The sequence below is a fragment of the Daldinia loculata genome, assembly GCF_022478755.1.
Source record: "Daldinia loculata strain CBS 113971 unplaced genomic scaffold F4817scaffold_22, whole genome shotgun sequence".
Lineage (NCBI taxonomy): Eukaryota > Fungi > Ascomycota > Sordariomycetes > Xylariales > Hypoxylaceae > Daldinia > Daldinia loculata.
This window is the reverse complement of record NW_026054876.1, coordinates 15,129-40,703: the sequence shown is the minus strand read 5'-3', so window position 1 is coordinate 40,703 and position 25,575 is coordinate 15,129. Positions and strand designations below refer to the sequence as shown.

The following is a 25,575-nucleotide window of genomic DNA, read 5'->3' as shown; positions in this document are numbered from 1 at the left end:
CAGGTTAATTCTATCTTGTGTTTATTACCTCAGTTATCAAAAAAAAAACATTTTCTTCGCGAAATCATTAATCGTCATGTATTGAGTAGCTGTACATATTGTGATTTAGGTAGTGAGTTAAGCTGGAGAAACCCTCTTGTATGTACACCTGTATCGTACATCTCAATCATCTCCACGCCTCAAATTCTAGCCTCAGCTACACTCAGCAATACTAGTAGCGCCCTACTGCTGCTGTTTCTCCTGCCACTTCTGCTCCTCCTCAGGGGTCATAGTGCGCAGCTGTAGCGCGTGAATGCCGCCTTCCCGAGCCATCTCGTCGTCTAGAAGCTGGTAAATAATGCGATGGCGGGCCGGCTGCATCTTAGACTTGAAGGCATCGGAGGTAATGACTAGTCTGAAATGCGTCTCCTTGGAAGTGTTACCCACCATAGCCTTGTGGTGAGAATGGTTGGCAGAGTCGTTAAAGATCTCCAGTCTGGAAGGTTTAAGGGCTTCGGTGATCTAAGTGCGAGGGGGGGCCAGCGCAAGTTCAGATTAGTACGACAGCTTACTATATTATACTCATTCGGGGCCTCGAAGCTGAGTGTGCATTTACCTTTGCCCGAATGGTGTCCTCCACCGGCGTATTCGACGCCCCGGATGATGCCATAATGGAAAGCTGTCTGGTTACCCTGCCGGTCCAGGCTCGCACGTGTCGCTGCAACATGTATGTATGTAAGATGTAGGGTTGAGATGTAAGGTTACCCCTTCTTATCCTCTGGCCTGGTTTTCTCCCTTCGAAGGCCAAGGATCGAACCTTTTAAATTCCCGATCAGATATGGTGTTGACTAAAACGGATAGGTAGGGTGTTAGTGAGGGTTATGGACTGACGAATGATAAAAGATGGAAGATATCTGCATTAAGCAGGTACGTACCTGGTTTAACTCATCGAGGTTCATGCATATAGGTATGTACCTGAGTACGAAGTACATACCTGAACTTAAACGGTGGGGTGAGACTTACCTGGATATTTTCAGCCGGCCGATGCGGACCGGCAAGAGCTAAGAGTCGCTGGAATTAATTGGCCAATGAAAAACATTTACGGCAAAAAAAGCGACCCCGAGATTCTCAACAAACAATTCCAATGTTCCACTTTCTGTAAGCTTTTATTCTTGGTCTGCTATTATGGCCAGGCTTGCTTGGTTTTATCACTGGGGATCTCGGACATATTCGAGTCTATCATGCCCGAAGAGTCTAGAAGGGTTATCATGCACAGTTATTGCTGGACCGGTACAATACGAATATACCAAAATTCCATGCCACCATCTGACGACTTCAAGTACCTATCACGGATTTAACTGAGCCGACTTACAGGATCTGTCCTATCTATCCCATCTATCCCATCTATCTACCCCTGCTTGCGAGTTCTTGGTATTTCAAATACCCATACACACTGCCGTATTCCCCCAATCCATCCTCCGGCTCATCCTCCTGCCTATTCAGAGGGGTTTGCATGGGGGTGGTATTATGCCCGAGAGGATAGAGAGGCGGCTGTGAAAGTACTTATTCCCTTATAACTCCCCTCCTTACACCCCCGTGATGCGATTGAGTTGTACTGGGCTTCGTTTGGTTGTTAATGCTCCATCGTCATCTCAGCTGTTTAAGTCTATTTCAGCCACGCATTCTTTGAGTCCTTGTTTTATTGCATCTGGTACTACGTCTATATATACCCCTACTTTCGTCCCACGTCCCTCGTGTCCCTTGTCAAATCGCTCATCTCCCCTCTTCAGCAAATACACCACGCATGTCAGGATGGCTTCCACTCTAACTCTCCCTAAGCTACCTATATTCGAAGCCATCGCTAGCCATAATCCGCAGTCCACCGCCATCGTCCACTGCCTGTCCCGCCGGACGTTCAAGTATGGCGAACTACTCCCGGACGTGAGTCGCGCGCGCGACCGAATACTCGATGCCGCCGGCAAGTCGGACATCCGAGGCGAGCGGGTTGCCTTTCTTATAGAGAATAGCTACGACTATGTTGGTATGAGCTATTCAGCCACCATAACTGCTTGAACTTCATATAGGGCTTGTTACTGACTCGTATCATTTAGTCACATACCTCGCTATCCTAGCGGCGCATGCCATTGCTCTACCACTGTCTCCACCATTCCCGGCACCCGAACTGCAATATATCCTGTCCCAGTCGCAGGCTATCCTTTTGCTACACTCGCCGAAGTACGCCGCGAAGGTCAATGAAGTCCTCACCACGCCAAGTAAGGAACTCGATGTCGCGCCATCACCAACTCCCGTCGAGTTACCGAAGCACCTTGGCGCAATCTCCGAAAGGTTCGAGTCGGTTACACTCACGGAGGATGACGATGACGATGCAGAGGGCGCTGGAATGATGCTATACACATCCGGCACAACTAATCGACCAAAAGGAGTACTGCTTCCAGGGACTGCGCTCACTGCTCAGGCCCGCGCCTTGATTGAGGCGTGGAAATATACACCGTCGGACCGACTACTACATGTGCTCCCTCTCCACCACATCCACGGTACCGTCAACGCATTGCTCACGCCACTCTTCGCCGGCAGCAGCATCGAGTTCCTCTTCCCTTTCAACGCTGACACAGTTTGGCGTCGTTTCGCAACACCGTTCGTGAATTCGCCTCAAGTTGCTGCTGCTATTGCCAAGCCGAATGGTGTGGCTCACGCGGTTAAGGAAGCTGCGAAAGAAGTCGTGAAGGAAAATGGTATTACGAATAGCGTCCCCCAGTTCGTCAAGGCAAACGGCTTTGTCAAACCCAGTAGCCTACCTAATGGCATCCCCCAACCGGTGAAGACGAATGGATTTCACCCAGCAGTTAGCGAGGCGAACGGCAATATCACCCCCATTACGGAAACAAATGGCACTACCACTCCAGCCCTAGAACTGAACGGATTCGGCAATCCTGTTTCTTCAGAAATCAGCCGTCTAGCAGCAGTCATTGACCATCTAGCGGCTGAGGTTAGCAACCTTGCCGCGAAGATCAGTCAGCCTAGCCAACCAGCTGCATTGACAAACGGCCTTAATCATGTTATATCGCAGCAGACCAATGGTGTCGCTCCCTCGCCAGCTCTATCAGCCAATGGTTTCGATACACCCATCACGTCGACAAGCGGCCGTAATACTCCGGTCGTAGAAGCGACCACCTTTGTCAAGCAACCCGAGCCTCAGAAGCCTACTGCCCCCGCCGTTATCACTGAGCCGGTCAACGAAGAGAAGTACAAGAACTTGTGTCGCGTCAAGATTACGTTCTTCACCGTCGTGCCTACGGTGTATACGCGTCTGCTCTCGACTCATAAGACACTACCTCCGGCCATCGCCGAGGCCGGTCGTATCGCTATCAGCCCCGAACACATGCGCGTATCGATATCCGGATCGGCAGCCCTTCCGACGCCTGTCAAGCGTGCCTGGAAAGATCTCAGCCGCGGCAACGTGCTGCTCGAGCGGTACGGTATGACAGAGGTAGGCATGGCGTTGTCCTGCGGTCTCGACTATCGCGACCGTGTCGACGGCAGCGTCGGGTGGCCTCTCCCCGGCGTAGAAGCTCGACTCGTGGACAATGAGACAGGCGCCATCATCGAGGACCTCGACCCTACCGAGCCCGTCCCTGAAAAGGAGCAATCGGGCGAAATCCAGCTCCGCGGCGCCAACGTGTTCCGAGAATACTGGGCCAACCCGGCTGCCACATCCAAAGAATTCATCCCCTCGGATGACGGTAAGGGCCCATGGTTCAAGACCGGGGATGTAGCGGTTCGGCGCCCTGTGCCCGAGGCCGGTCACGGCACGAGCGGTGAATGGGCCCGAGGGCCTATGTACTTCATTCTCGGCCGTCAAAGTGCCGACATCATCAAGTCTGGCGGCGAGAAAGTATCCGCGCTCGAAGTCGAGCGTGAGTTGCTCTCCCTACCCGAAATTGCCGAAGCAGCAGTAGTTGCAGTGCCTTCAGGAAAGTGGGGACAGAAAGTCGGCGCCGTCATCATTCACTCCCCTGAGCACCTACAGGAACGACCCGCCTGGCGACCTCTTGAAATGCGGCGCGCGCTAAAGGGACGACTAGCGAATTATAAGATCCCGCAAGTACTTAGGGTGGTCGAGCATATCCCGCGAAACGCGATGGGCAAGATTAACAAGAAGAATTTGCTGCGGGAGGTATTTTTAGATGACTTTAGCGGGGATGAGTTGTAAGGACGTGGGGATACGTTGGGATAAGATGGACGAGAGAGGGGAACAGGATTCACCTTAGATTTTGGATCTAATATCATGATGCACGTTGTGTGCATGTTCTACCTTAGGAGTTGCGTAGTGTCAATATCCCAGGAAGATCAAAACAAAAGAAAGCAAGAGGGTGGGCCCACGCGATCCCAATGTCAAAAGGTCGATATGAAGCCCGATTCAACATGCAAAGGGAGATGAACCGACCAACGAAGCAGCTGAATGAGAAACTGGAATGGACGAAGCGAAGAACGAAATGAAACGCAACTGCGTGCTGCTGCACATGTGATTGGACGGGTATTGGGTTTTTCGAGTCATGCGGGAATTTCATGTCTATATGTTGTGTCCTCTCCGACGACCTATTTGTTGTATATAGGGAATTCTTTCCTTTTTCCCTTAGTCGTTTTCGAGACGGCCGGTCTCTCTATCACTAGAGTTAGAATCAATGCGGCTCGCTCGCCACCCTATGGCAGAAACCTACCAATATTGACTATTCTTCGGTTACCATTCAACAATGTATGTTACTAAATTAGTTGTGAATGTCGGGCAGACGGGTAGGCAGTTTAACGTCAAATCATATGCTTCACTATTACAACAGTCGCCGTTCTTAATTCATTCGTGTGATATTGCATTCTATCTGCGGGAAAGAGAATGCCAATAGCGCTACGTGGATGGAAAAACATGACGGGTAATGAGCAACCCCTACTCAATTCCTTCATCGCTTACTACCTAGTACTAGTTAGCCGAAGAGCATGCTACATGGTATCGATGAACAATAGACTGCCGCTGTCGGTGGTCTGGACCTCCTTTAATTCACTAATCATAGCTCACCCCGTACCAGTAGCCAGTAACAGACGACCGGCGAACGTACTTGACCCCCTCCCTCCAATATCATTCTGTCAAGGCGCTATCGATTCCCAATATCAAAATTGTAGGCCATTTCCATTAGACTGTGAATTTAGCCTTCGCTCGGGTACTGCCGCTATGAGCCGAATCGGTGTGACCGGAAAATTCGACAACCTCGTTAGGGGGTAGCTTCAGAATCTCCTTGAACTGCTTGCCAATGGCCTGCAGAATTTTCTGGCCCTTTTCGACAGATCGACCCTTACCGCCAGATACATCACCGTCGCCACGGCCCGGAATGCTCTTGCCGATAGTTCGAGTCCAAACACCAATACGGTAGAAAGCCTTACGAACGTTGACGACAACACCCATGACCTCGCCATCGTCCTCTTCCTCGAGGGTCTCTCCGATTGCGGCCAGCATCGTGTGCAGCCATAGGTCATTAATGTCGACGTTACGCTTGTCCTTAAACTGATACGACCATTTGCCGCCGTGCTTGTTCTGAGGGTCTTCCCACTCCGGTCGCACGCCCTCCTTGAATAAGTGGTAGTCGGATTTCAAGGCCAGTTCGGAAACCGGCGCGATATTGTTCTACGGCACAGTCAGGCATGGATTAGATTAGGCCACTACAAGGACAACTTACGTAAATACCCCAGAACTCCTCGACCGAATTGAATGTGATGACCTCCTTGAGCAGGTCATTCCAGTTATCTCCCTACTTGAAATTAATACTCGGTTTAGGATGGGTATAGAATAAAGCAGACTAACCTTGCCGCTCGAGGGTTTAGTAAACCACAATGTCCATTTGTTCTGAAGAGGGTGCTTGACGTTGAAGTTGTCCTTGTCATGGAAGACAGTGACCAACTTGCCGCTATCAGACTCTTCTGCCTTTGGGCTCTCGCCTTCAGGGGAGATAGGGATGGTGGTGAGATCGACCTGTTCCGACATCTTGAATGGCGAGAATAGTACTAAGGGAATAGATTCGGCGTAGAAAGAGGGTCAAGTTTCGGATTTGGGATGTGTACGGTTGACCGATTTGCGATTTGGAATTTATGTTTTAATATTCCAGGTAGGAGAGTAGAAGCTCGGCCCCCCGAGGAAAGAATAACAGCGAACCTTAAGTCAGGCGACCCTAGGTATTGCGCAATTTCCCTTTTCGTGGGATAGTAGTTGGGAAGGTGAGCGTGAGTGGTGAGGATATTACGGAATAGGCGAAACGGATAGTGGAGGGGCAGTCGCAGCCGATCGCTAGTCGCAGAAAGAATGATTGACGACGATAGAATGACAAAGGATTGTAGATAATCAGAATAGACTAACTATCACAAGGGTTCGTCTTCGGTAAGGAATTTAATTATGACTTTGCGCCAGGCAAAAGTCGGAAATTCTTTGGGTCGGCGTTTGGTCTCAAAGGAAAGCCTTTTTTTTTGCACAAGCGTTTGTGATGAAGCAGAAGTTATTGGCGTCGCAGTGGTGGGGCTTTGGGGACCTTCTCTTGAAAATCACTAGGTACTCCGGTTTCAGCATAATATGCATATTTCGAACAATACAATTGTGGTAGGTTACATAAGATACCTAGGTACTTAGCCATGTACTGCCCGGCTGACTGGTAACAAAACTAAGCGTGAAAACAGGGGTGTGGTTATAAACAAGCACCGCCACAATGACGGGCTGCTCTCCGTAAAAAAGGTGGCGCACCTACTAGCATAGGTAATTGTTAATAGACTGCGCCAGTTATTTTGACGCTATTCTGCGCCTTTCTGCTAGGCATCAACTCTGCCTCAACTTACGATCACCATTGTCGTGACTCATTCTTCTCATCCCATATCCATGTCCATATGCCTGTACTAACTTGTATATAATCATTCTCACCTACTCGAGTGACCCAACATAATATTGCCAACTCAAACTCTCAACGTCTTGTAACCATGATTAACTAAATACCTTATACCTTATCATCATTATTAATCACCATCATGAAGTCTCCATCATATCAAACAATTATGAAGACCTATTTACATCATTCACTATGGCGTCTCAGGCATCCCAAGGCGGGGAGCCTCTCCTTAGGCTTCAAACCGATGGCCCTCCAGTAACAGCAACACGCATTGACTTTTCTCAATCCCCCCTTGCAGACCACTATAGTCCTTACTTCGCCATGGTCATAGATAATCTTCTCACGCCAGATGAATGTGCCGCAGTCCTCGCATCAGCAGGTTCCGACTGGAAGACCTTAAACAAGGGCGAGTCGTGGCGTGAGTGCGAACAGATTCTATCTGTCTCTCCCGAGTGGGCCAATGCTCTGTCCCAGAGGCTTGCGCCGTACCTACCTGAGGAATCCAAGTCCCTAAGGAAGGGTGATGTGCTATCTGGGCACATTGCCGGTCTGCAAAACCCAAAGGCGAGCCAAGGAGCTAGTAAGACAGTCTGGAAGCTGAGAGGAGCCGACGAGAGACTCAGCTTCCTGCGGTACCGGCCTGGTAACCACTTCAAGCCGCATTGCGATGCCTTATATTCACCTGGAGGTGGGGAAAAGAGCTTCTTGACCTGTCAGATATACTTGAGTGACATGCCTGAAGAGGATATAGATGGGGATGGCTCGGGAGGGGAAACAAGATTTTGGCCGAGTCGTGTAGGCATGGGGAAGAAGAAGAAACCTGAAGATCAAAAGGATGAAACTGAACAACAGGCGAAGGAAGAGTCGTTTCTCGATGTCAAGCCGAAGATGGGCAGGGCATCAGTCTTCCAACAGCGGATGCTATGGCATTCTGGACAAGAGGTCAAGCACGGGGAAAAGTTCACCGTTCGGCTGGACTTGATGTACGAGCATCTTTTCGAGAAGCCGTCGAGGTAGGTTTGAATCATGTTTCTTCAGTTACTTCGTAAATATAATTTTAACTACTCTTTTATCTTGTAACCTTCACTAGTTATAATATACAGTATGTTTCAGTTTCTTCCTTATACATAGTTCTACGTTGCAGTGATGCAGAAATAGTAAAGTGAATTATCTAAGTAATTGAGAGTATCTCATAGCTTGTTCAGACACCCATAATAATATAACCCTTACTTTTTAACCTAGAGGTCTCCGAAGTTAGGATAATAAAGGATACTTTTAGGGTTAGAGCTCCTTGTAGAACAACGAAGTTCTCTCTTTTCTAGTTCCACATCAGGATATCCGAATTATGTATATTCCTCAAAGTCTGAAATATCATTAACTTCTTCTAATATGAGATATACTATCAAGAAAAGCTGTATATTTCTCACAATTCTTCTATGTAATATCAGTCACTGAGTTAATATTATTGTTAGTTATACGTTTAAGTACGTGGACTCATAGGACGAAAGCAGAAGATGTTTCCATACAATTTTCGCGTTATAAACTCTAGGCTATGTTTTAGTTTTATTTGATAAGAGTCGTCAAAATTCATCTTGCAATACTTTACAGATATCATTCGTGAATCTAGAAGAAATAGGCTATATTAAGTCCAATCCAAGACATATATACTAGGTTAGGTACCTAACCTATCTTTTAATCAAACCCACTTATACCGGCAACGGTTAGCCTACCAAATAAATAATCATATCACATACGGGATACGCTTAATTAGTCATATTAAGGTACCAAGATCCCATTGTACATAATAGTGTGTGCTCTAACATTGTAAGTTCGAGATGTTGTACGTACCTAGGTAGGTACCTACCTTCCTTACGTAGCACTCAAAGTATCTTAAGAGATAGCTTATATAGATACTCAGTCAGTTAACTAATACGTTGAGCCCATGTAGTAGGGCTATATCCATGGGAAATATTCGTTGAGGCCATGGCTAAGAACGTTCACTCGCCAAAATCTAGCCGACTTTGCTCGTAAACCAAATATCCGACGAAGGCTTTGAAATCTTCGTCAGGATAGTGAAAATTCCGTGACTCAGTATCCACAGCGGTCGTTTCCCGTGATAAAAGAGGGTAGGAAGTACCTTAGGTATACCTTAGGTACCTATCTAGGGTAAAGTAGGTGAGTGACCAACGGTGACTATTGGAGAAAGCTGTTTGACAGTCGATACTTCAGCTTGAAGTCGGGCTGTCAACGAAGTAGCAGGCTATCTGTAAAAAAAACCATTCGTCATGCGTACCTTGATAAGAAGGTACGGGGACTTATTGATATACGGGGCAAAATTTAATACATAAATGAAGCCACTGTCAGCCTTTAACATCCCCCTTTTTTCTTGTCATTTTCAATCCCAACAACACGAACACATCAGATTTATCTAACAACCACAATCGCTCCATCTCTCCATCAACTGACTTTTACCACGATGGCTTTGGAAAAAGAACGTCCCGCCTTATACAGGCTACCTACCGAGTTGGTCATCTCAATATTCTCTTATCTACCCAATGTAAAATCCATTCAAAACCTTGGTCGGGCGTCCAAGAAATTTCGAGAAATCCTTCTGGCGCACGAGGGCGTGATTACTCGTCACTTCGTGGCGGGTCATACCAACGATGACGACCCTGGCGTTACGAGACTAGCTTTTATAGCATGCAAAGCCCGCGAATTCCTTTTCGGTTATGGCGATTTGGGGTATCCTTTCGATGGCGGTATCGAATTCCTTGAAAAATACGTCGAACGGGGGGACTGGCCGATTCAATTTTACCGATTGTCTGCCCTTACCTGGCTACCTAAACTGAGCAAGGGTATCGAGTCAGTCTTGGACTGGGTTATTACGGAAATGGCACCCTTACCGCTCGAGTTGGAGGGCGGAGGTTTCACCTCTACCGAGATGTCGCGCCAGCGGCGACTGTTATACATGCTTGATTTTATTTCCACATTCCTCGAGAAAACATATGTGCCAAAAAGAATGAAACCAAAATTCGATGCGCTATTCAAGGCGCTTTGGGGCTCATTTTCCCCTGCTGAGATCTTTTTGGTGTACCAGCTATTGGAGAGGTTATACCATTTTAACGCAGTTAGTATGTTTCTCTCGATCCTATCTTCTCGTTTAATTATCACTAACTGGCCTAAAGCAAGCGACTTGCATGTAGTGTCGCCTGAAGTCGGACTTGTCATGAGGTCCGTCCATAATCTGTGGTGTTACAAAAAATGTTTCAATACCTTCTTGACCATGAAACGGTTCGAACTTTTGACTGGTGGAGATCCCCCTTCTTGGGAACCATTCGTCGACGACCCAAGCGCCTTCATCAGGGGGGGGATACCATCGGGAAAAGATGTGGAGGGGAGCTTGGAGGAGTATTACTACTACAGCCCTCTGGATTTCGAATGGCTTGCTGTAAAGCACTTACTTGGGTCACGTCACTGGTTCTTTCTCATAGGAGATAAGGATCGATGTGAATCGGTCATAAATCACGGGCGTATTTGGTCTTGGGACAAAGATACTTTCCCATTGATTCCATGCATGCATGATTCCACGATACAATGGCACCAAGATCCAGCCCGGTTCGGGTTCCCAGGTACAGTGGACACGATGCTGCCGCTCCGCGAGTTCTTCGGCCCCGGCCAAAAGCGTAAAAGATGGTACCTAGAAGGAGGGACACGGCTAGCTCATTACTCTCCGGATTCACATTAGACTCCCCATTATACTATAGCGAATATACTTTCGGAGATGGAGGATTAATAAGAAATAGTCCCGTAAAGTAAGGATTTAAATACAAAAATTAAATCCCGAATCTACATCACCTCCCGTGGTATATCAATTTAGGCACCTAAGACATGAGAAATTCATAGCGAATAGGTAAATAGTTTTTAACTATTTTTAATTCTCCGTTAGTGTTGTATGAGAGAGGTAGACTCGGGTGACCTGCGAACCGCCTAAACACCTCAAATGAGGGTCACCCATTACTGTATTTCGCCGTTATTGACTAGTCGACGTACAGTGTCGATAGTACCATGGACAGCCATCTTCGCCGTCTACAAGCCGGAAATATATTAGAAATAGACTATAGCACGGTCATATAAGGGAAACTCACCTTCCAGCTTCTCTCTTCTAACTTCTTCGCCTCCTCGCTCCCCTGTTTGACACCTGGGTATCTCCACTCAAACGCATACGTCATAAGCAACTCTCCATCGGGTCCTTCGCTAACAATATTCGAGATATTGCTTCCGTCCGGTTGCTCGAAGTCGACACGGCATGGAGGGTAGTGCGTGCATATCTCTTTGACCAGTCTGCCTCCGCTGCCGCTATCCGGTTCCTGGCCCGCCGCGAACCGGACCTCGCGTACGACAGTCAGGTTTCCCGTCTCCTGCGATGTCTCTTCGGATAACACATTGCACTCCTCGATAATAGGCACAAAGTCCTGTGCGCGCCGGACTTTACGCTCCAGACCCGCCCAGATCTGGGAAATCGTGAGGGCGGGCGAGGCGCCGGAGGGGTTGATAGGGGCCGTATAGGCGAGGTTGAAGGTGACCATTTTTTTTATTTATCTTTAGAGACTCGATTTCAGAGGTATTCTAAATTGAATTAATGAGAAAAAATGGAGTGAATGATTGAGAATGATGTCGTTGACGTCAGATGTAATTCGGAAACGGCAGTCAGATATTTATATCCGTACTTACGCCCCGGATTCTTGGCAACAACACCACTTGTTCGGACTCGTTGGGGAAGTTTTCTTCAGAACCCGGATGTTATTGAAATTAGCTAAGAAATATCAGCTTAGTCTTGCATTGCAAATTAACTTAGCAAATCGGGGTTTTTTAAACTCAATCTTCGGCGTCTTCGGTCACGGGCGTAGTTCCGAGACCCATAATAAACATCTAGCGGCGTCGGCGTCAATCTACAGCCCGTTTTCGGGCCGGAGACCTATAGCACTGTGCTGTGCTGAAGGTAAAGCTATCCCTAATTATACCCCAATTTCACCACTCTCCAAATAAACGAGACCTCAGTCACTAGAGTCAAAAGGAGGTCTTAGGCTGAATACGATGTAGAGAGCTTGGAGCCCTTATATAAGGTTCTTCTAACTTTCTCGTTGTCTAGTTGTTTAAAGGGTTCATGTGAGTATCCCCTAGCTATAGTCAAGTAAATTACATGTGGGTTTCCCCATTGCTGAATAACTGAGCTTTCTAAAGCCGTCGCAAATCACATACCAAGCCCCTGTAATCTAGATACCTTTCATTTTCAATTCACCGTTCAGTGTTTTGACGTTTTGGCGATTATTGGTTCCTCGCGCATCGTAGAATTGCGTGTGGGAGCGACTTTCTTTTTGCAGTAGATGTCGTTCTATTGACCTTCAAACTCGATGACATGACCCTTGGGGAAATAGGAAGTATATTCCGAATTGGCGATTATCTGCAAGATTATAATATCAGTTCAAGAGCGTGGTAATGGCTTTTTTCTTCTAGTTTTTCGAGGTGGTGCTAAATATTAGTTAGTGTCTAAACGACAATAATTGACTATAAAAAGAGGATAGGGGGATATGTGATATATTTACTAAATAAAGTAGATTCTACGAACATATGTTGCATTTGTAATGTCGGATAGTTAGGGCTCCAAAAAGTGTCCGCTCCGAACGCCGTCCCCGGATTTGTAATCTAGCCACCTTGGCGAGCATAAAAGAAGCTATCGACAACATCACTTAGATACTTTTCAAGCTTTCTAGTCTCACTATTGCGATAAAATGCCACGTCTCGCCCCCTACCTTGAACAGCATAAGGATTATCAGGGTCCAGGAGATGCCCGCCCGACAGCTATTCAGATTGTAGAAGATCAGGGTCTTGTCTCGAGCCCCTCGTGGATTGGTAGAGTTGTTCTCGTCACAGGCTGCTCGCCTGGTGGACTTGGACCCGAGACGGCAAAGGCTATTCACCTAACGGGAGCTGACGTCTACATAACTGTTCGAGATGTGACCAAGGGCAAGCAAATTGCTGAAGAGATTTTGGCCGATGGCAAGCCTGGAAAGGTTGGCGTCATTGAAATGGACTTGGCTTCATTGAAAAGTATTCGAGCCGGAGCAGAAGAATTTCTTCGTAAGAGCGACAATAAACTCAATGTTCTGATTAACAATGCTGGTAGGTATTCACGGGTCGGGGGGTGATTGTCGGATTTCCTGAATTCAGCTTACTCTCTTTAGGAATCATGGCATGTCCCCAGGGCAAGACTAAAGATGGATTCGAGTTGCAGTTTGGCACAAACCACCTTGGTAAGTACTGCGTATAACCATTACGCATATTGTAAGTTATTTACCTTAATTTAGGTCACTTCTATCTCTTCCACCTAGTTAAGGACGCTCTCCTGGCCTCTGCAAGCCCTTCATTCAACTCCCGCGTCATATCGGTATCCTCCGCCGCCCACCGCTACGGCGAAATCCACTTTGACGACCTGAACTTCGAAAAGATTGAGTATACTCCGCTTAAGGCTTACGGTCAATCCAAGCTTGCCAATATCTACTTCGCGAACGAATTAGACCGGAGGTACAAGTCCCAAAATCTGCGAGCTTTAAGTCTACACCCGGGAGGTATTCTCACGCCTCTTACGAGATATCTGTCTACCACTCAGGACATTCTCGATGATCCAGACCTGTCAAAGATGCTGAAGAATCCTGCCCAAGGAGCGGCGACCACTGTCTGGGCTGCTATAGCGAAGGAATTGGAGGGTAAAGGGGGGATTTACCTCGATGAAGTTGCTGAAGCTGAGGAGACTCCGCCAGAAGCGCCTTACTACGCGGGTGGCTACAATGCGCGGGCTTTCGATCCCGCTGCCGAGGAGAAACTTTGGGCTGTCAGCTTGAAGTTAACAGGTTTAAGCGAATAAAATTGTACTCGGAGTAAGGGCTGCCAGGGAACTGTATTGACATAGGTAATTTCGATCATGAATTGTAGTGTGTTCACACCCTTGAGTGAGCCTCGTTCGTTGGTGTTTACTAGGACGATCCCAGCTGAGACAATAAGCTACATAGGTACCTGAGATTTGATAACGGGTATGTGCATTATATAGTACCTATATACTAACGTGATGGTGGCGCTCGATCGTGCCGGGGTGTTCGTTGATAAATGTGGCGGTGATTGGACACTCAGCCCGCAGACACATGTCCGTCATCAACAAAGTCCCCATTGCAAGGAGGCAAAGTGATCTACCTAGGTGAGGCAACCAAAGAGGAGAGTGGTCAACTAGCAAGGCAGGTTGTTAAGCGCCATAAGCCCTAAAAGTTAATGTCTCTTTTACAAGTACGTCCGAAAAGGCATAATCCTATCGTCGTTATGTTGCCGAGCTACGCAAGCAAATTCCGTCATTATCTCGAATGTTCTCTACTAGGACACGCCGACCTGGTTGAATATGATAAACTCTAACCTAACCTAGTATCTTTGATAGGATTATAAGTCTCATTCGGAAAAGCATCCTATTTCATAGTAGGAACTATTATATGTTGATCTATGAGCTGATCACAGAGCCTTGCTGGCTGTCAACCTTGCGAGTCTGCCTACTAACTAAGCGAACCTGCCGTGGGGGCCAACCATGCTTGGAACGGCGGATGCGCTGCAGGTGAATTCGCATTTGCGAATTCAGTGCTTGCGCAGAATGTATTGGTTGTTATTTATCTTATGAGCCTACCCCAGGTTTAAATTGCCGAATAGTTTAGGTGTGGGCTTGGACTTTTTGAATGGGCTCGATCCCTCTCACGACCATCTCTGAATTGGTTCTATTAACTAGGTCAGTTTCATCCAGCCTCATCTTTTTTCAATGGCACGATACCAATATAAGCATCTTCAGGATGATCGTAGTTTTAGACTGCTGAGTCTATTGCCTGGCAACGATCCAGCTGATCCTATTCGATGTCAACTTCAGGTTCATTCTCTGACGGAAGATGGTCAGATTCCGCAATACACTGCGCTCTCCTACGTCTGGGGTGACCCAAGTTTCGACATTCACGTCGAATGTGACGGTGGTATACTGCCTGTTAATAGGGGTTGTTTCCAGGCTTTGCGTTCCCTTCGAGACTCGTTGCGTGACCCCAGTCCAGGTCCAGCCTTCACACCATACTTCTGGGTTGATGCAATCTGCATTAATCAATCAGACAAGCGCGAAAAGAGTGCTCAGGTTAGGCTGATGGGCGATATTTACCGTTCTGCTGAGACGGTTCTATGCTTCATCGGGGACTCCTACTCTCAGGAAGATCTGTACGTGTCTAATCATTTGGGATCGAAAGCTGGATTGAGGCGGCGTTTACTTCGTCGGGATTCTCGCGCTTCAGGCGGCTGGAAGGCTGACAGGGATATCTTAGGGGCTAATAACTTACGAGAGTCTACAGTACTCAAACTCTTCAAATCGCAGTACTGGACGAGATTGTGGACGTTCCAGGAAGCGCTACTTTCTCACCGCAAAATCGTATTCTCGGGTACGGATATAATAGAATGGGAATCCGTTGGTACTTTACTTCAACAAGCTGCTGTGGTGAAGCGCGAAGGGGTCAATCACTGGCTACCAAAGGCAATTCACTTTCACTCTCTCACGACAACTAGTCCTATGCTCCGCTTGCTTCTTGCTAGAAACAGCGCGAATTTTACCCGAAATCTCAACAAAACTTATACGCAAAGTCTGTCATTAGAGATATCTCGGATATTGTCATTCTCTTCTGAACTCAAGACCTCTGACGCCCGAGATAAAATCTACGCTTTGGCAGGAGTAATGGCAGCATTGGGGGTCGACCTCGGGATTGATTACTATAGGCCCATGGCATTGATATATAAGGATAGTATCAGCGCTTTTTCTATGAAGACGTGGTCGTTCGAAAAATGGGCAATCGAGTCCGAGGATGTCCCATTCACGTTTTTAGATGTGAGACTCAGCAACACTTTTCATCAGCTACACTCGCTACCAATCAGAAGCAAGGATAGTACACTTATGAGCCACCTCGTCAAACCAAAACCCATACGGACCGCGCAGTGTTTACGTTGCGGTAAAGGCATAAGAGAAGCACCTACAAATAAACCATTGCCAAACACGGTTCAAAGCAGAGTAATTCACTCAATCAAGGAAGAAGAAGTGAGTTTCTCCGAGAACGACGATGAAGCCGATTCAACAATTTCATCTTCATCTCCCGAGCCAGTTGAATTGAGTTATCTTTCACTTGCCCGTTCACTCGCCCGTTCATTCTCTATGCGCAAAAGGAATTGGCTCCTCTCAAGAGTTACTATCCAGTTAGGGCCTGTGTTGAGCCAATGTACTGGAGATGGCGGAAATGGTAGATATCAACCAGTTACATCTCGTTCAAACAAACATGTTAGTCACCAGGATATTTCCCCTTCGGGTCTGCGTCACAAGAATCAGAGAAGACAAAGGGATCGGGACGAGCATAGTGATGATGAGGGCAATCAGGAACACCCAAGGAAGAAGAACAAGGGAAATGACGTGGATGATATCAAGAAACTTCTGGCATGCCCATTCCACCAAAGAGATCCTCATAGGCTTTCAATCAATCGCTCATGTAATGGACCGGGTTGGGCTTCAATCGCTAGACTGAAGTAAGTTTCTTGATTCTAGTACTCTGGAATACTTCTAACCTCAATAGGGAACATCTGTACCGAGTTCATTTTGTACATCGTTGTCGGAGATGCAAGTCAAGATTCGACACGGCCACTGGGCTGGATAGTCATTATGAAGATTTAACCCCATGCACGGTATCATCGGCCCCCCCTGATCCAATTGAAGGCTTCAACGAGCGTCAACGGGAAAGCCTTAAGTGTAGACGCGTACAGGATTGGAGGAAGATTTACCAGATCTTATTCCCAGACGATGATGAAAGGTCCATACCGTCACAGTGTAAGTTGCTTATATTACCCTCTTCTAATGACTCTACTTTAACCATCTTAGACTACGCAAGTGTTATCACAATCACTGATATACTTGATCAATTTGATCGCGCCTACCAGCAAGAAGTCGAACGACAGCTCCCGGGACGTGTAAGATCCGTTCTGGAGGGTCTGTCGTCTAGACCGAGTTCGTCTATTGAAGATGAGATCTTACTCGTGGTTAACGATATAAATAGCGCAGTAATAAACTCATTCAGGCAGCGTATGGCAGGCAGCATGCTAGAGAACTCTAACCCAGCTCCCCAAGAGCAGCCAGAGGTAACGTCAAGAGCCGAGCCTAGTTTGGACAACCCAGCAAGTTTCTTCCTTGAGTACTTGAATAATATCGGCTACGAATACAACGTGCCTCACCATCTGGGCAATGAGCTAGGGTTCGATATTAACAGTCTTCAGAACCCCGCAGCTTATGTGTATACCAATGAACAACACTACGGAGTTAACTTACTGCAGACTGGGGATTTCCATGGGGCCTACGATGAGAGGCCAAACGCTCCTACTGTCATACGAAATGGAGATACGAATAATCCAAGAGGAGTACGCCGACCGTCAAATCAGACCGGTAACCATGATGGCGACTCGGCTGATGAATGGACGGTGGTTGAAACCCCTCCAGAGGGAAGTCCATAAAAAAACCTATCTGTGAAGATAGGGGCACGGTGGAGGGTACAGCACCCGCAGGTGGAATCCAGATGAACACCTAATTATACACCAGCCTTACTGAATCACTTTATTAAATATAAGAATAGTAGCGATAGTATAGCTAGTAGTTAAACTACTTTTTAAACCACTGCTTGACTTCTATCTAAATACTTCTGTGAGGGGTAGGATTAGATTGGCTTTTGGTCGTTGGGTACAAACGCATGCTCGAACAAAGCTGTCCCAGAACGCTGTAGCAGCTCAATTAAGTGGAACAATCAGGTACGCAACCGATAAATTTACGCGAATGAAAAAGAAGTTGGTGGATTTGATAGTGAGTTAATGATGATAGATGGAATGATCTGAGCTGCCTAGCCCCTGGTACCTTGCATATGAAAGATTCGATACTACTCTCGAAGAACTTGTCTCGTCGATAATTCGCTTTGTAACAATGATCGCTTTCTCCATGATATATTCGTTATTAACACGAATGTGGGATAGTTGATGCACTCATTAATTGCTCTAGTTTACATATATGGTGTTTGCTACTATGTAGATCAAAGAGGCATGGTGGATAGGTAAGAGATAGACAGGCATGTTGAATGATAAGGACTTATTACCGAGCTTTTTGCCGAATCCTGGTTTTTTTTTGCCGCGGTAAAATAGTACAAGTCATGTACGTCTTCGCAACCACCCCTACCCTCTGCAAGATATATGAGATAGACCTGACCTAATACAAGTACATCTAACTTGGGACAATCGACGCTTCAATCAATCAATGGAATAGGTAGCCTGCCTTGTCAGCTCGCCTATTCCGGGAATTCCCTTGGTTGACGTATCGGAGAACGCTTATTACTTTCTACCCCGTAAAAGGGGACTAATACATACTTCCTTTCACGAGACTTATAAGACGTGACCATTGATAGCTTATTCTCTTTGACTACACCGCAAAATGCTACTATTGGTCCGTTTTGGCTCCGGGAACTCCGCAGAGGAGACCACATGGCCGCTTCGATCTGAGCAGCTACGAAGATCACATATGGGTGGTATCGACTGCGGCCGCAACTCGGGCGAGACCCTGCATCACCCTAGCTAGGCGTCTTATGTATTATTAATTAACAAAGCCGCCGTCTAAACCCAACATGGACAGAGGCCGGGGCTCCCAACAATAGAGATCGCCAAGGATAACTAGATCCCCATGTTTCTTTACTACCTTTACCTGTCAGTGTCTAGTTACCTAGTCGGGGACTATGGAGTATACCCCACAACCCCACGAACTTCTCCAATTCCTAGGGGCTAATTATTATCCCTCTCCTTCTCAACCCACTTCCCAACGTTGCGTAGAGGGTTGCCGGCGGTAATCATGGAATATGCACCTGTCACCATGTCTTCCACGACCGTCGAGACAGTTGAGCCCAAACCGAAGGCGGCGACGAAGATGCGAAAGCGAGCACCTAAAGCTTGTTTATCATGTAGGAGTCGTAAAGTGAGATGTGATGTTTCACAGCGCGGACGACCGTGTATGAATTGTTATCTCGACAACGAAACTTGCGTCGTGACTGGGCGAGCGTCGAGATTGTAAGTTTCATGTTTCCGTCTTTATGTACTTTTTACTTATGTTATTTAGTAGGAGAGGCCAGAGAGGTGAAAATGACAATTCCCAATCGTCGTATCCCCCTTACCCGGCGGAGGAGTGTGCACATGGTCGGACCTCAGAAGATGTAGTAAATTCGCGAGCCAATGGACAGTTACCTTCACTCGGAGCAGATGGAGAGAACATTGCTCCGCCACAAGATGCATCCAATTCGATAAACCGTACTGAAAACCAGGCGACACCGGACGCCGAAGCAGAAGGATGGATTGGCTCGGAAGCACCGCAACACGCGACGCAGAGTGGATTAAATGAGCAACATAGCAACAAAATCCCAAGTCCCGTCCCTCTGATCCAAGGTAAGTTATATCTTATACCTATCAATTTGCTTATCTAGTTTAACCAGGAGTCTAGAAGCTACGGTTTTGCCGTTAAATACCTTCAACTCTTTTATGTCTCCGGATATACCCCTTTGGGTTGGAGACCAGCGCATCGCAGTCAACGCTGATATCACATATTCCTACTATCCGTTCATAAACATAGGAAATATTCATAATATCATGCCCCAAGATGTCAACTACTTAGAGTCGCAAGGTTGCCTCCGAGTCCCGACAAGAGCGATTCTAGACGAGTTCGTCCAACAGTACTTCTTACATATCCATCCTATAATGCCGATCCTCAACGAGGGAGACTTTTGGGACATGTATTGTAACCAAACTTCCTCCGAGTCAGGCGACAAGATAACCCTCGTCTTTTTTCAAGCGCTCTTATTCGCATCTTGCAATGTAAGTCTACGCTCACGCGACACTAATACGCCGATGAGAGCTGACCAAAATGTAGTTCGTTTCAAAAAGTAGTATCAAAGCTCTTGGATTTCCCAGTATCCGCACCGCAAGAGCTACTTTCTATAGGCGTACCAAGGTGAGTGCCATCTCTCCTAACACTTTAACTGATACTCATGCGGAATCAGCTCTTATTCGACTTCGACACCGAAACGTCATTGGTTGATCTGGCACAAACCGCCCTGCTTCTCTCCTTCTGGGCTACGAATTGGTCCCTCGCTTCCAAGAAGCTGAACAGCACGTGGCTTGGCATCGCCATACAGAACGCGAAGAGTTCCGACGCCCACTTATACGCGGTTAAGCCAAATGTCTCTGCTTTAACCGATCCAGTGCAGCATAAGAAGCAGAACATATTGAAACGTCTATGGTGGTGTTGCATTATCCGCGATCGCATATTAGCTCTCGGTGTACGGAGGAGTCTACAAATATCCCGGGCGCATTTCGATATAGATGGCAACACCGGTCTCGGATACATCGACTTTGCCGACGAGGTCGACCGGTCTAAGGTATACAACCCGGAAACCAAGAGGTGCCTCGTGGAGATATTCGTCCAGCTTGGAGAGCTCTGTTCGGTCTTGACCGATCTCGTAACTTTAGTGTTCCCTCTTGACGACGTACCTGGATGGGATAGGGAATTGGGCGCAGAAGGGGCTATCAAACTAAAAGAGTGCAAGGCTGCGTTAAGAAGATGGTACAAAAGCGCAACGCTCAGGTTTCCAATGTTCGGTGGCGGAACTACACCAAGGATGACGACTGCGAATAACAAGCATTACCAACATGATTCCGTGATCCTGTACACCAATCTCATGTACATGCACTACCAGTAAGTAATACCCCATACTGTCTCTCGGTGAGGATAAGATTGCTTACGCCTTAGTAAAGTTCCGCCAGAGCAGCTCTTTGCCACCACGAAGTCTTACAGTTGGCTGTGGCTTGTACCTCGCCCAACCTTAGCAACAACCTGCGAGAGTTTTCGAATATATACGAGAATAGGCACGAGCTTCAAGATGCGGCATGTAGTGTGACGGAATGCCTAAAGGAGCTTATTCAATTGCGTCTTGCCCGTTGGTTGCCAATTAGCGCGTAAGTTGTTATCGACTTCATATTCTAGTTAGGGGTAATCTAACTTGTCTCAGTGTCGCATGTACTGCATTACCTTTAGTCCTTCATATCATCGACGTCAAGCTATCTTCCCAGAATAGGAATAAGACCGGCACAGTAGATTCAGATCCGCAGATGGCAGCTAAGCAACACCGTCTTAACATTCTCATCGAAGCGATGAAGACATATCAACCTCAATACGACGGCGTAGACTATATCAGCGAAACTATCAGACATATTATCAACTTGGCTCAACTAGATGCCCCTGCTAGTACTGGATGGTGTTTCTCAGGCCTCTCTACAGATGGCAAGCAACCGGCGCCAGCGGATTGGACTGATATACTGGCCTCCCAACCAGGCTACTATCTACGATTAGCCATGACAATGGATTTATGTTTTAGCAAGGGCCGGCTAGCGGAAGAGTCGGATTTCCCAGAAAACCTACGAGGGCTATTTTCAGCTGATTTTAGCTCGATCAGGGCCCTCGTCGCAAGTGGGAGGTCAGTTTCTGGGACGACGTCAGCGGCGCAGAACCAAGGGACGAACTACTTCGCGCCGAACTCGGCTATAAACATAACGCCGGGTACAGTACACTCGCTATCGTCAGATGAGGAATCTAATTCGCCTAATTCCTTCGATGGCAATGGTAACAACACCTCCGACTCACATTTCGACGGGAATCATGCTGCACTAAACCCCGCCGACATCGACATGTCCGGGGTATTCGGTAACACGCTGAACATAGACCACCTCGCCAGCGAAGTCCTTGCCGCGTACGGGCTAAACGCAGAAACGGGCGGTGGTATAGGAGAAGACGATTGGATCGAGAGGGCGTGGAGCGACGAGGAGATGAAAGACGCAGGCACTGCGGCGCAAGGCCAAGATCATGGCGGCGCGGATAAGGAAACGGCTCGGGTTCTGCTCGATGCTTTACGAGATGATAGTATAACATGCGCTGTATGAAAATGTTCTTTCGGTTGGGCTTCGGTTGCATGAGAAGGCGTTTCGGTCTGGAAATCAGTTAACCTAGGGCAAATATTATCGGTCGTCGGGATATGGTATAAAAAGGTCTTACTTGATGGCGTTTAGCCATCCCGGGAGTGTTGCCCGGATTCATACGTTATTTATTTAGGTACATTATTTATAGGATTCAATACCATGATGTGCCTTATGTATTCATGAGTTGTTAATGGAGCCAACATTCCCGAGATCTGTGTCTGATTATGAGTAAATTATCGAATAATTAGTTATGTCTTCGGTGTAACTGATGAAGTAGTATATGATTTACCTAACGTTGTTTTCTTACCTATATCATCAAGACTTCGGGGCTCAAAAAACTCCCTCCGTGATACAAATTCCTAAACCATGTCTCGTACGAAGTACCCCTCACGATAATGTGGGACTGCTATAAGGTATATAACTGTCATCGGGTTTTAATCAGTTCTCAATTAGTACACTACAGTTAAATTACTCACTATAAATCATTATTAAAAATCCGGAGTTAAAGTACCTAAAACTTCATGATGTATTTCTGGTATTGCGTACTCGCATTCAGCGGAACTGGCTTCGGGGCATGGCAATTCCCCCAACAGCCTATGTCCGCGCCTGGCTATAAGCCATATACGGGCGTAGATGACGACGTGGATATTGTCAGCGGAAGTCAATTTAATGGCTTAACCACATACGGGAACCTGCCATATCTTAACTGCGTATCAGATGAAGAAGTGGGTGATAAAAAATACGATATTGCAATATTAGGCGCACCGTTTGATACAGTTAGTACCTATGCTCGCCCCCTTTAGATTGATAGGCCGCTAATGTTGAATAGGGGGTTACGGCTAGACCCGGGGCTCGGTACGGTCCGAGTGGTATCAGGGCCGGAAGCACAAGGATAGAGAAAGAGACCGCATGGAGCGTGTATACCGGTAATCATGGTTTACGTATAATCCATCTTGAACTGCCGTATCTGACGAGGATCCCAGGTAAAAACCCTTTAAAATCATGGGCGACAATTGTCGATTGCGGTGATGCGCCACTACCATGGCTGGATAACAACGTTGCTCTGGCAAAATTAGACAAAACACACAAGGTTATCTCCGGGAGGAAAGCTTCTAATGAACGCAATTCTGCGCATCCGAGGATAATAACACTAGGCGGCGACCATACTACGACATTATCGGCGTTGAGATCGACGTACCAGCGATGGGGACAAGTATCTGTAGTCCACTTCGATGCTCACATTGGTCAGTAGGCTCTTATATCATTGACTTATATCATTGAAACCATTGAGCTAACTCGACGATAGATACATGGGATCCTTCCGTACTTGGTGAGTTGAAAATGAGCACAGTCAATATAGAAAGGGGATTTAACACCTTGATATTATAGGAGGTGATATTTCAGACTATGCGTAAGTCCTAAATACCTACATACATATTTAATATAAAACGACTGCAATACCTATCAATTGAAAAGCTAACAAATACACTCCAAGCGGTTTAAACCACGGAACTTTTCTTCACATCGCACACGAAGAGGTAACCACCTATATTATCTGACGACATTCCCCCATGAGCTAACATAATCACCAGGGCCTTATCCGCAACAGCTCCATACACGCCGGAATACGGGCACCTGTAATGCGCAAAGCAAAAGACATGGAAAACGACGTCCGCTGCGGATTCGACACCATCAAGGCTCGCGACTTGGACAAGATCGGCACTGCAGGTGTGATTTCGCAGATTAAAGAGCGTGTTGGAGACTCCAGGGTCTATATTAGCGTCGACATCGATGTTCTAGACCCAGCATTTGCGCCGGGTAAGTGATGATGATGATGATTACGTGGGGGGGTTTGGCCCTGAGATTAAAGTTACTGATGCTGACTGGCATGCATTACAGCGACGGGAACGCCCGAGCTGGGAGGCTGGTCGTCGAGGGAACTTCTCACGATCCTCGACGGGCTGGACGGTCTTGACATCATTGGCGGGGATGTCGTGGAGGTGGCACCAGTCTACGATACTGCCGGACAAACAACAACGCTCGCGGCATCTGAAGTCGTTTTCTCCCTAATCTCGCTAATGGTTGAGAATCCAGTGAAGTCGTAGTCATACATCTTATCACCGTCTCCGGAATCCAACATCTTTTCGAACTTTAGGTTGGATTGGAAATGGTTGTAGAATATCTACAGGAATGCTCCGAGAAAAATCAAATAATGTATGCTACCATCTAGTTTGGAGGAGGAAACCCTAGAAGAAAGGGATCAGAACGATCCAACTTATACACCACATTATGACAAGCCACTTGATGCACCGCTGTAAAATGCGTTATCTTGTAGGCGGCTAGGGCTTGCTCTTTTGTACAGAGAGGTTAGCACTCGCCTTAGACCCGATCCAGTTTCCGTCGAATGTTTCGTGTCCGCTTCATCAGCTTCTTGTACTTCTTCTTCTTCATCTTCAGCTTCCTTTGCCTGCGGACGCTGATGGCGTGCATGTCGGGGCTCTGGCCGCGAACTTCCTCACGCCACCGAATCTGGCGAAGAGCCATACGCTCGAGGAATGTTTTCGGTGCGGATGGTTCTTCGATCACCTCAGGGCTATGCGCTACGATTCGTATCTGACCGTTCTCATCTGTAGTCTCCTCGAGCGTGAACATGGCCTTGTAGACTCGATGCTGCGGTACATCCTCCACTTCCTCGTGAGCGGTCTCCGCCTTAGCGGTAGCCTCGTTTTGAGGTAAGGGAGGGGGTCTGAATGGCAGAAATTGACCAGACATGGCATTGAGCTGGACATAGACGCTCGATTCGGTGCCGTCCGGGTGTTTGAGATCAATCTTGCGCGTTAACTCGCCGTTATGGCCCGTAATAGTTTCGCCACTTTGTTGGCCATCTAGATCCAGGTTTTGCATAGGCTGTTCGAGCTCATCGACGGTCCTAGATAGCGTAGACATGACATCGGCATACTTGTTGTTCTTTGTGCGAGGGGTGAAGATTTGCGCAAACGCATCGTCGGTAATGGTCCTAGGGAAGCTATGGGTTACAGACATAGGTCGATGCAGGGAGAAGAATGTCGACAGAGCGAGAGCTGTTCAAGAAGTCAGCAGGTAAGGGAGGCATTTAAATAGAGTACGGCACGATCTATACGAACCTTCTTGCGGCACATGTTGTGTGCTAGGAACACTAGGGAGTTTTTGCTGAATATCCATCCATTCTTTGGTCTTGCGCCTGCGCTTCTCTCCGCTTTGTTTTGAAGACTGAGACGGTGAAGCGGTAACCTGACCATCCGGAATCCCCTTGGGAGAGTCGTTAGGGCTCGAAGGCTTCGAGGATGAGTAGCGCCTTCGCTGCTGACCACTCGTATTACAACAGAGGGCTAGGGCGGCTGGCGCTCGAGGGCTCGAGGAGGACAAGTTAGATAGTAGTGATGATTGAGGTGCGGCGGAGACCACACGCCGCACCGAAGAGGGCAACATCATGCCCTAATTATTCGGCGGGAGGAGGTATAGGGGATGAATGGTA

The 25,575-nt window shown here is 47.3% G+C and overlaps 12 protein-coding genes across 12 annotated transcripts; 8 read left to right on the top strand and 4 right to left on the bottom strand.

Moving 5' to 3' along the window:
* Positions 1-8: 8 nt before the first annotated feature.
* Positions 9-878, bottom strand: F4817DRAFT_336372 (bola-like protein). Its single transcript, XM_049303144.1, has 2 exons — positions 596-878; positions 9-501 (listed from the first exon to the last, which is right to left on the bottom strand). The coding sequence occupies exons 1-2, from the start codon at positions 704-706 to the stop codon at positions 223-225; spliced, it is 390 nt and encodes a 129-aa protein (XP_049159354.1). The 5' UTR covers positions 707-878; the 3' UTR covers positions 9-222.
* A 221-nt stretch (positions 879-1,099) lies between these two features.
* On the top strand, positions 1,100-4,832 carry F4817DRAFT_336371 (acetyl-CoA synthetase-like protein). The gene is made up of 2 exons (XM_049303143.1): positions 1,100-2,020; positions 2,091-4,832. Exons 1-2 carry the CDS (start codon positions 1,579-1,581, stop codon positions 4,208-4,210), a joined length of 2,562 nt encoding a protein of 853 aa, XP_049159353.1. The 5' UTR covers positions 1,100-1,578; the 3' UTR covers positions 4,211-4,832.
* On the top strand, positions 4,336-4,834 carry F4817DRAFT_96629 (uncharacterized protein). Its single transcript, XM_049308099.1, has one exon. The coding sequence runs from the start codon at positions 4,460-4,462 to the stop codon at positions 4,763-4,765; it is 306 nt and encodes a 101-aa protein (XP_049159352.1). The 5' UTR covers positions 4,336-4,459; the 3' UTR covers positions 4,766-4,834.
* Positions 4,835-4,841: 7 nt separating this feature from the next.
* Positions 4,842-6,552, bottom strand: F4817DRAFT_336368 (eukaryotic translation initiation factor 4E). The gene is made up of 3 exons (XM_049303142.1): positions 5,849-6,552; positions 5,724-5,795; positions 4,842-5,671 (listed from the first exon to the last, which is right to left on the bottom strand). Exons 1-3 carry the CDS (start codon positions 6,026-6,028, stop codon positions 5,183-5,185), a joined length of 741 nt encoding a protein of 246 aa, XP_049159351.1. The 5' UTR covers positions 6,029-6,552; the 3' UTR covers positions 4,842-5,182.
* A 277-nt stretch (positions 6,553-6,829) lies between these two features.
* On the top strand, positions 6,830-8,138 carry F4817DRAFT_336362 (uncharacterized protein). The gene has a single exon (XM_049303141.1). It carries the CDS (start codon positions 7,107-7,109, stop codon positions 7,929-7,931), a length of 825 nt encoding a protein of 274 aa, XP_049159350.1. The 5' UTR covers positions 6,830-7,106; the 3' UTR covers positions 7,932-8,138.
* A 1,252-nt stretch (positions 8,139-9,390) lies between these two features.
* Positions 9,391-10,659, top strand: F4817DRAFT_315480 (uncharacterized protein; the record flags this gene model as incomplete). The annotated part of the gene is made up of 2 exons (XM_049300547.1): positions 9,391-10,045; positions 10,100-10,659. 2 exons carry the CDS (start codon positions 9,391-9,393, stop codon positions 10,657-10,659), a joined length of 1,215 nt encoding a protein of 404 aa, XP_049159349.1.
* Positions 10,660-10,928: 269 nt separating this feature from the next.
* On the bottom strand, positions 10,929-11,500 carry F4817DRAFT_315479 (DUF1857-domain-containing protein; the record flags this gene model as incomplete). The annotated part of the gene is made up of 2 exons (XM_049300546.1): positions 10,929-11,000; positions 11,060-11,500. 2 exons carry the CDS (start codon positions 11,498-11,500, stop codon positions 10,929-10,931), a joined length of 513 nt encoding a protein of 170 aa, XP_049159348.1.
* A 1,044-nt stretch (positions 11,501-12,544) lies between these two features.
* On the top strand, positions 12,545-14,061 carry F4817DRAFT_336359 (NAD(P)-binding protein). Its single transcript, XM_049303140.1, has 3 exons — positions 12,545-13,094; positions 13,157-13,225; positions 13,280-14,061. The coding sequence occupies exons 1-3, from the start codon at positions 12,704-12,706 to the stop codon at positions 13,834-13,836; spliced, it is 1,017 nt and encodes a 338-aa protein (XP_049159347.1). The 5' UTR covers positions 12,545-12,703; the 3' UTR covers positions 13,837-14,061.
* Positions 14,062-14,763: 702 nt separating this feature from the next.
* On the top strand, positions 14,764-17,671 carry F4817DRAFT_365112 (heterokaryon incompatibility protein-domain-containing protein; the record flags this gene model as incomplete). The annotated part of the gene is made up of 3 exons (XM_049306827.1): positions 14,764-16,544; positions 16,592-16,842; positions 16,894-17,671. The coding sequence occupies 3 exons, from the start codon at positions 14,764-14,766 to the stop codon at positions 17,517-17,519; spliced, it is 2,658 nt and encodes an 885-aa protein (XP_049159346.1). The 3' UTR covers positions 17,520-17,671.
* Positions 17,672-18,912: 1,241 nt separating this feature from the next.
* Positions 18,913-22,025, top strand: F4817DRAFT_358458 (fungal-specific transcription factor domain-containing protein; the record flags this gene model as incomplete). Its single annotated transcript, XM_049306030.1, has 7 exons — positions 18,913-19,106; positions 19,156-19,478; positions 19,534-19,904; positions 19,960-20,040; positions 20,090-20,784; positions 20,844-21,044; positions 21,098-22,025. The coding sequence occupies 7 exons, from the start codon at positions 18,913-18,915 to the stop codon at positions 22,023-22,025; spliced, it is 2,793 nt and encodes a 930-aa protein (XP_049159345.1).
* Positions 22,026-22,484: 459 nt separating this feature from the next.
* Positions 22,485-24,309, top strand: F4817DRAFT_336350 (arginase family protein). The gene is made up of 8 exons (XM_049303139.1): positions 22,485-22,837; positions 22,891-22,987; positions 23,045-23,305; positions 23,368-23,391; positions 23,451-23,472; positions 23,557-23,599; positions 23,654-23,879; positions 23,961-24,309. The coding sequence occupies exons 1-8, from the start codon at positions 22,583-22,585 to the stop codon at positions 24,164-24,166; spliced, it is 1,134 nt and encodes a 377-aa protein (XP_049159344.1). The 5' UTR covers positions 22,485-22,582; the 3' UTR covers positions 24,167-24,309.
* A 131-nt stretch (positions 24,310-24,440) lies between these two features.
* On the bottom strand, positions 24,441-25,532 carry F4817DRAFT_358457 (uncharacterized protein; the record flags this gene model as incomplete). Its single annotated transcript, XM_049306029.1, has 2 exons — positions 24,441-25,141; positions 25,205-25,532. 2 exons carry the CDS (start codon positions 25,530-25,532, stop codon positions 24,441-24,443), a joined length of 1,029 nt encoding a protein of 342 aa, XP_049159343.1.
* Between the last annotated feature and the right edge of the window lie 43 nt (positions 25,533-25,575).

Coding starts and splice junctions, on each gene's coding strand:
- F4817DRAFT_336372 (XM_049303144.1), bottom strand. CDS start 706: ATGTTGCAGCGACACGTGCGAGCCTGGACCGGCAGGGTAACCAGACAG. Junction 502..595: donor AGGACACCATTCGGGCAAAG/GTAAATGCACAC, acceptor CCTCGCACTTAG/ATCACCGAAGCCCTTAAACC.
- F4817DRAFT_336371 (XM_049303143.1), top strand. CDS start 1,579: ATGCGATTGAGTTGTACTGGGCTTCGTTTGGTTGTTAATGCTCCATCG. Junction 2,021..2,090: donor GAATAGCTACGACTATGTTG/GTATGAGCTATT, acceptor CGTATCATTTAG/TCACATACCTCGCTATCCTA.
- F4817DRAFT_96629 (XM_049308099.1), top strand. CDS start 4,460: ATGAGAAACTGGAATGGACGAAGCGAAGAACGAAATGAAACGCAACTG.
- F4817DRAFT_336368 (XM_049303142.1), bottom strand. CDS start 6,028: ATGTCGGAACAGGTCGATCTCACCACCATCCCTATCTCCCCTGAAGGC. Junction 5,796..5,848: donor CTAAACCCTCGAGCGGCAAG/GTTAGTCTGCTT, acceptor AATTTCAAGTAG/GGAGATAACTGGAATGACCT. Junction 5,672..5,723: donor AGGAGTTCTGGGGTATTTAC/GTAAGTTGTCCT, acceptor ACTGTGCCGTAG/AACAATATCGCGCCGGTTTC.
- F4817DRAFT_336362 (XM_049303141.1), top strand. CDS start 7,107: ATGGCGTCTCAGGCATCCCAAGGCGGGGAGCCTCTCCTTAGGCTTCAA.
- F4817DRAFT_336359 (XM_049303140.1), top strand. CDS start 12,704: ATGCCACGTCTCGCCCCCTACCTTGAACAGCATAAGGATTATCAGGGT. Junction 13,095..13,156: donor TGTTCTGATTAACAATGCTG/GTAGGTATTCAC, acceptor TACTCTCTTTAG/GAATCATGGCATGTCCCCAG. Junction 13,226..13,279: donor GTTTGGCACAAACCACCTTG/GTAAGTACTGCG, acceptor ACCTTAATTTAG/GTCACTTCTATCTCTTCCAC.
- F4817DRAFT_336350 (XM_049303139.1), top strand. CDS start 22,583: ATGATGTATTTCTGGTATTGCGTACTCGCATTCAGCGGAACTGGCTTC. Junction 23,306..23,367: donor CCACTTCGATGCTCACATTG/GTCAGTAGGCTC, acceptor ACTCGACGATAG/ATACATGGGATCCTTCCGTA. Junction 23,880..23,960: donor AGACCCAGCATTTGCGCCGG/GTAAGTGATGAT, acceptor CATGCATTACAG/CGACGGGAACGCCCGAGCTG.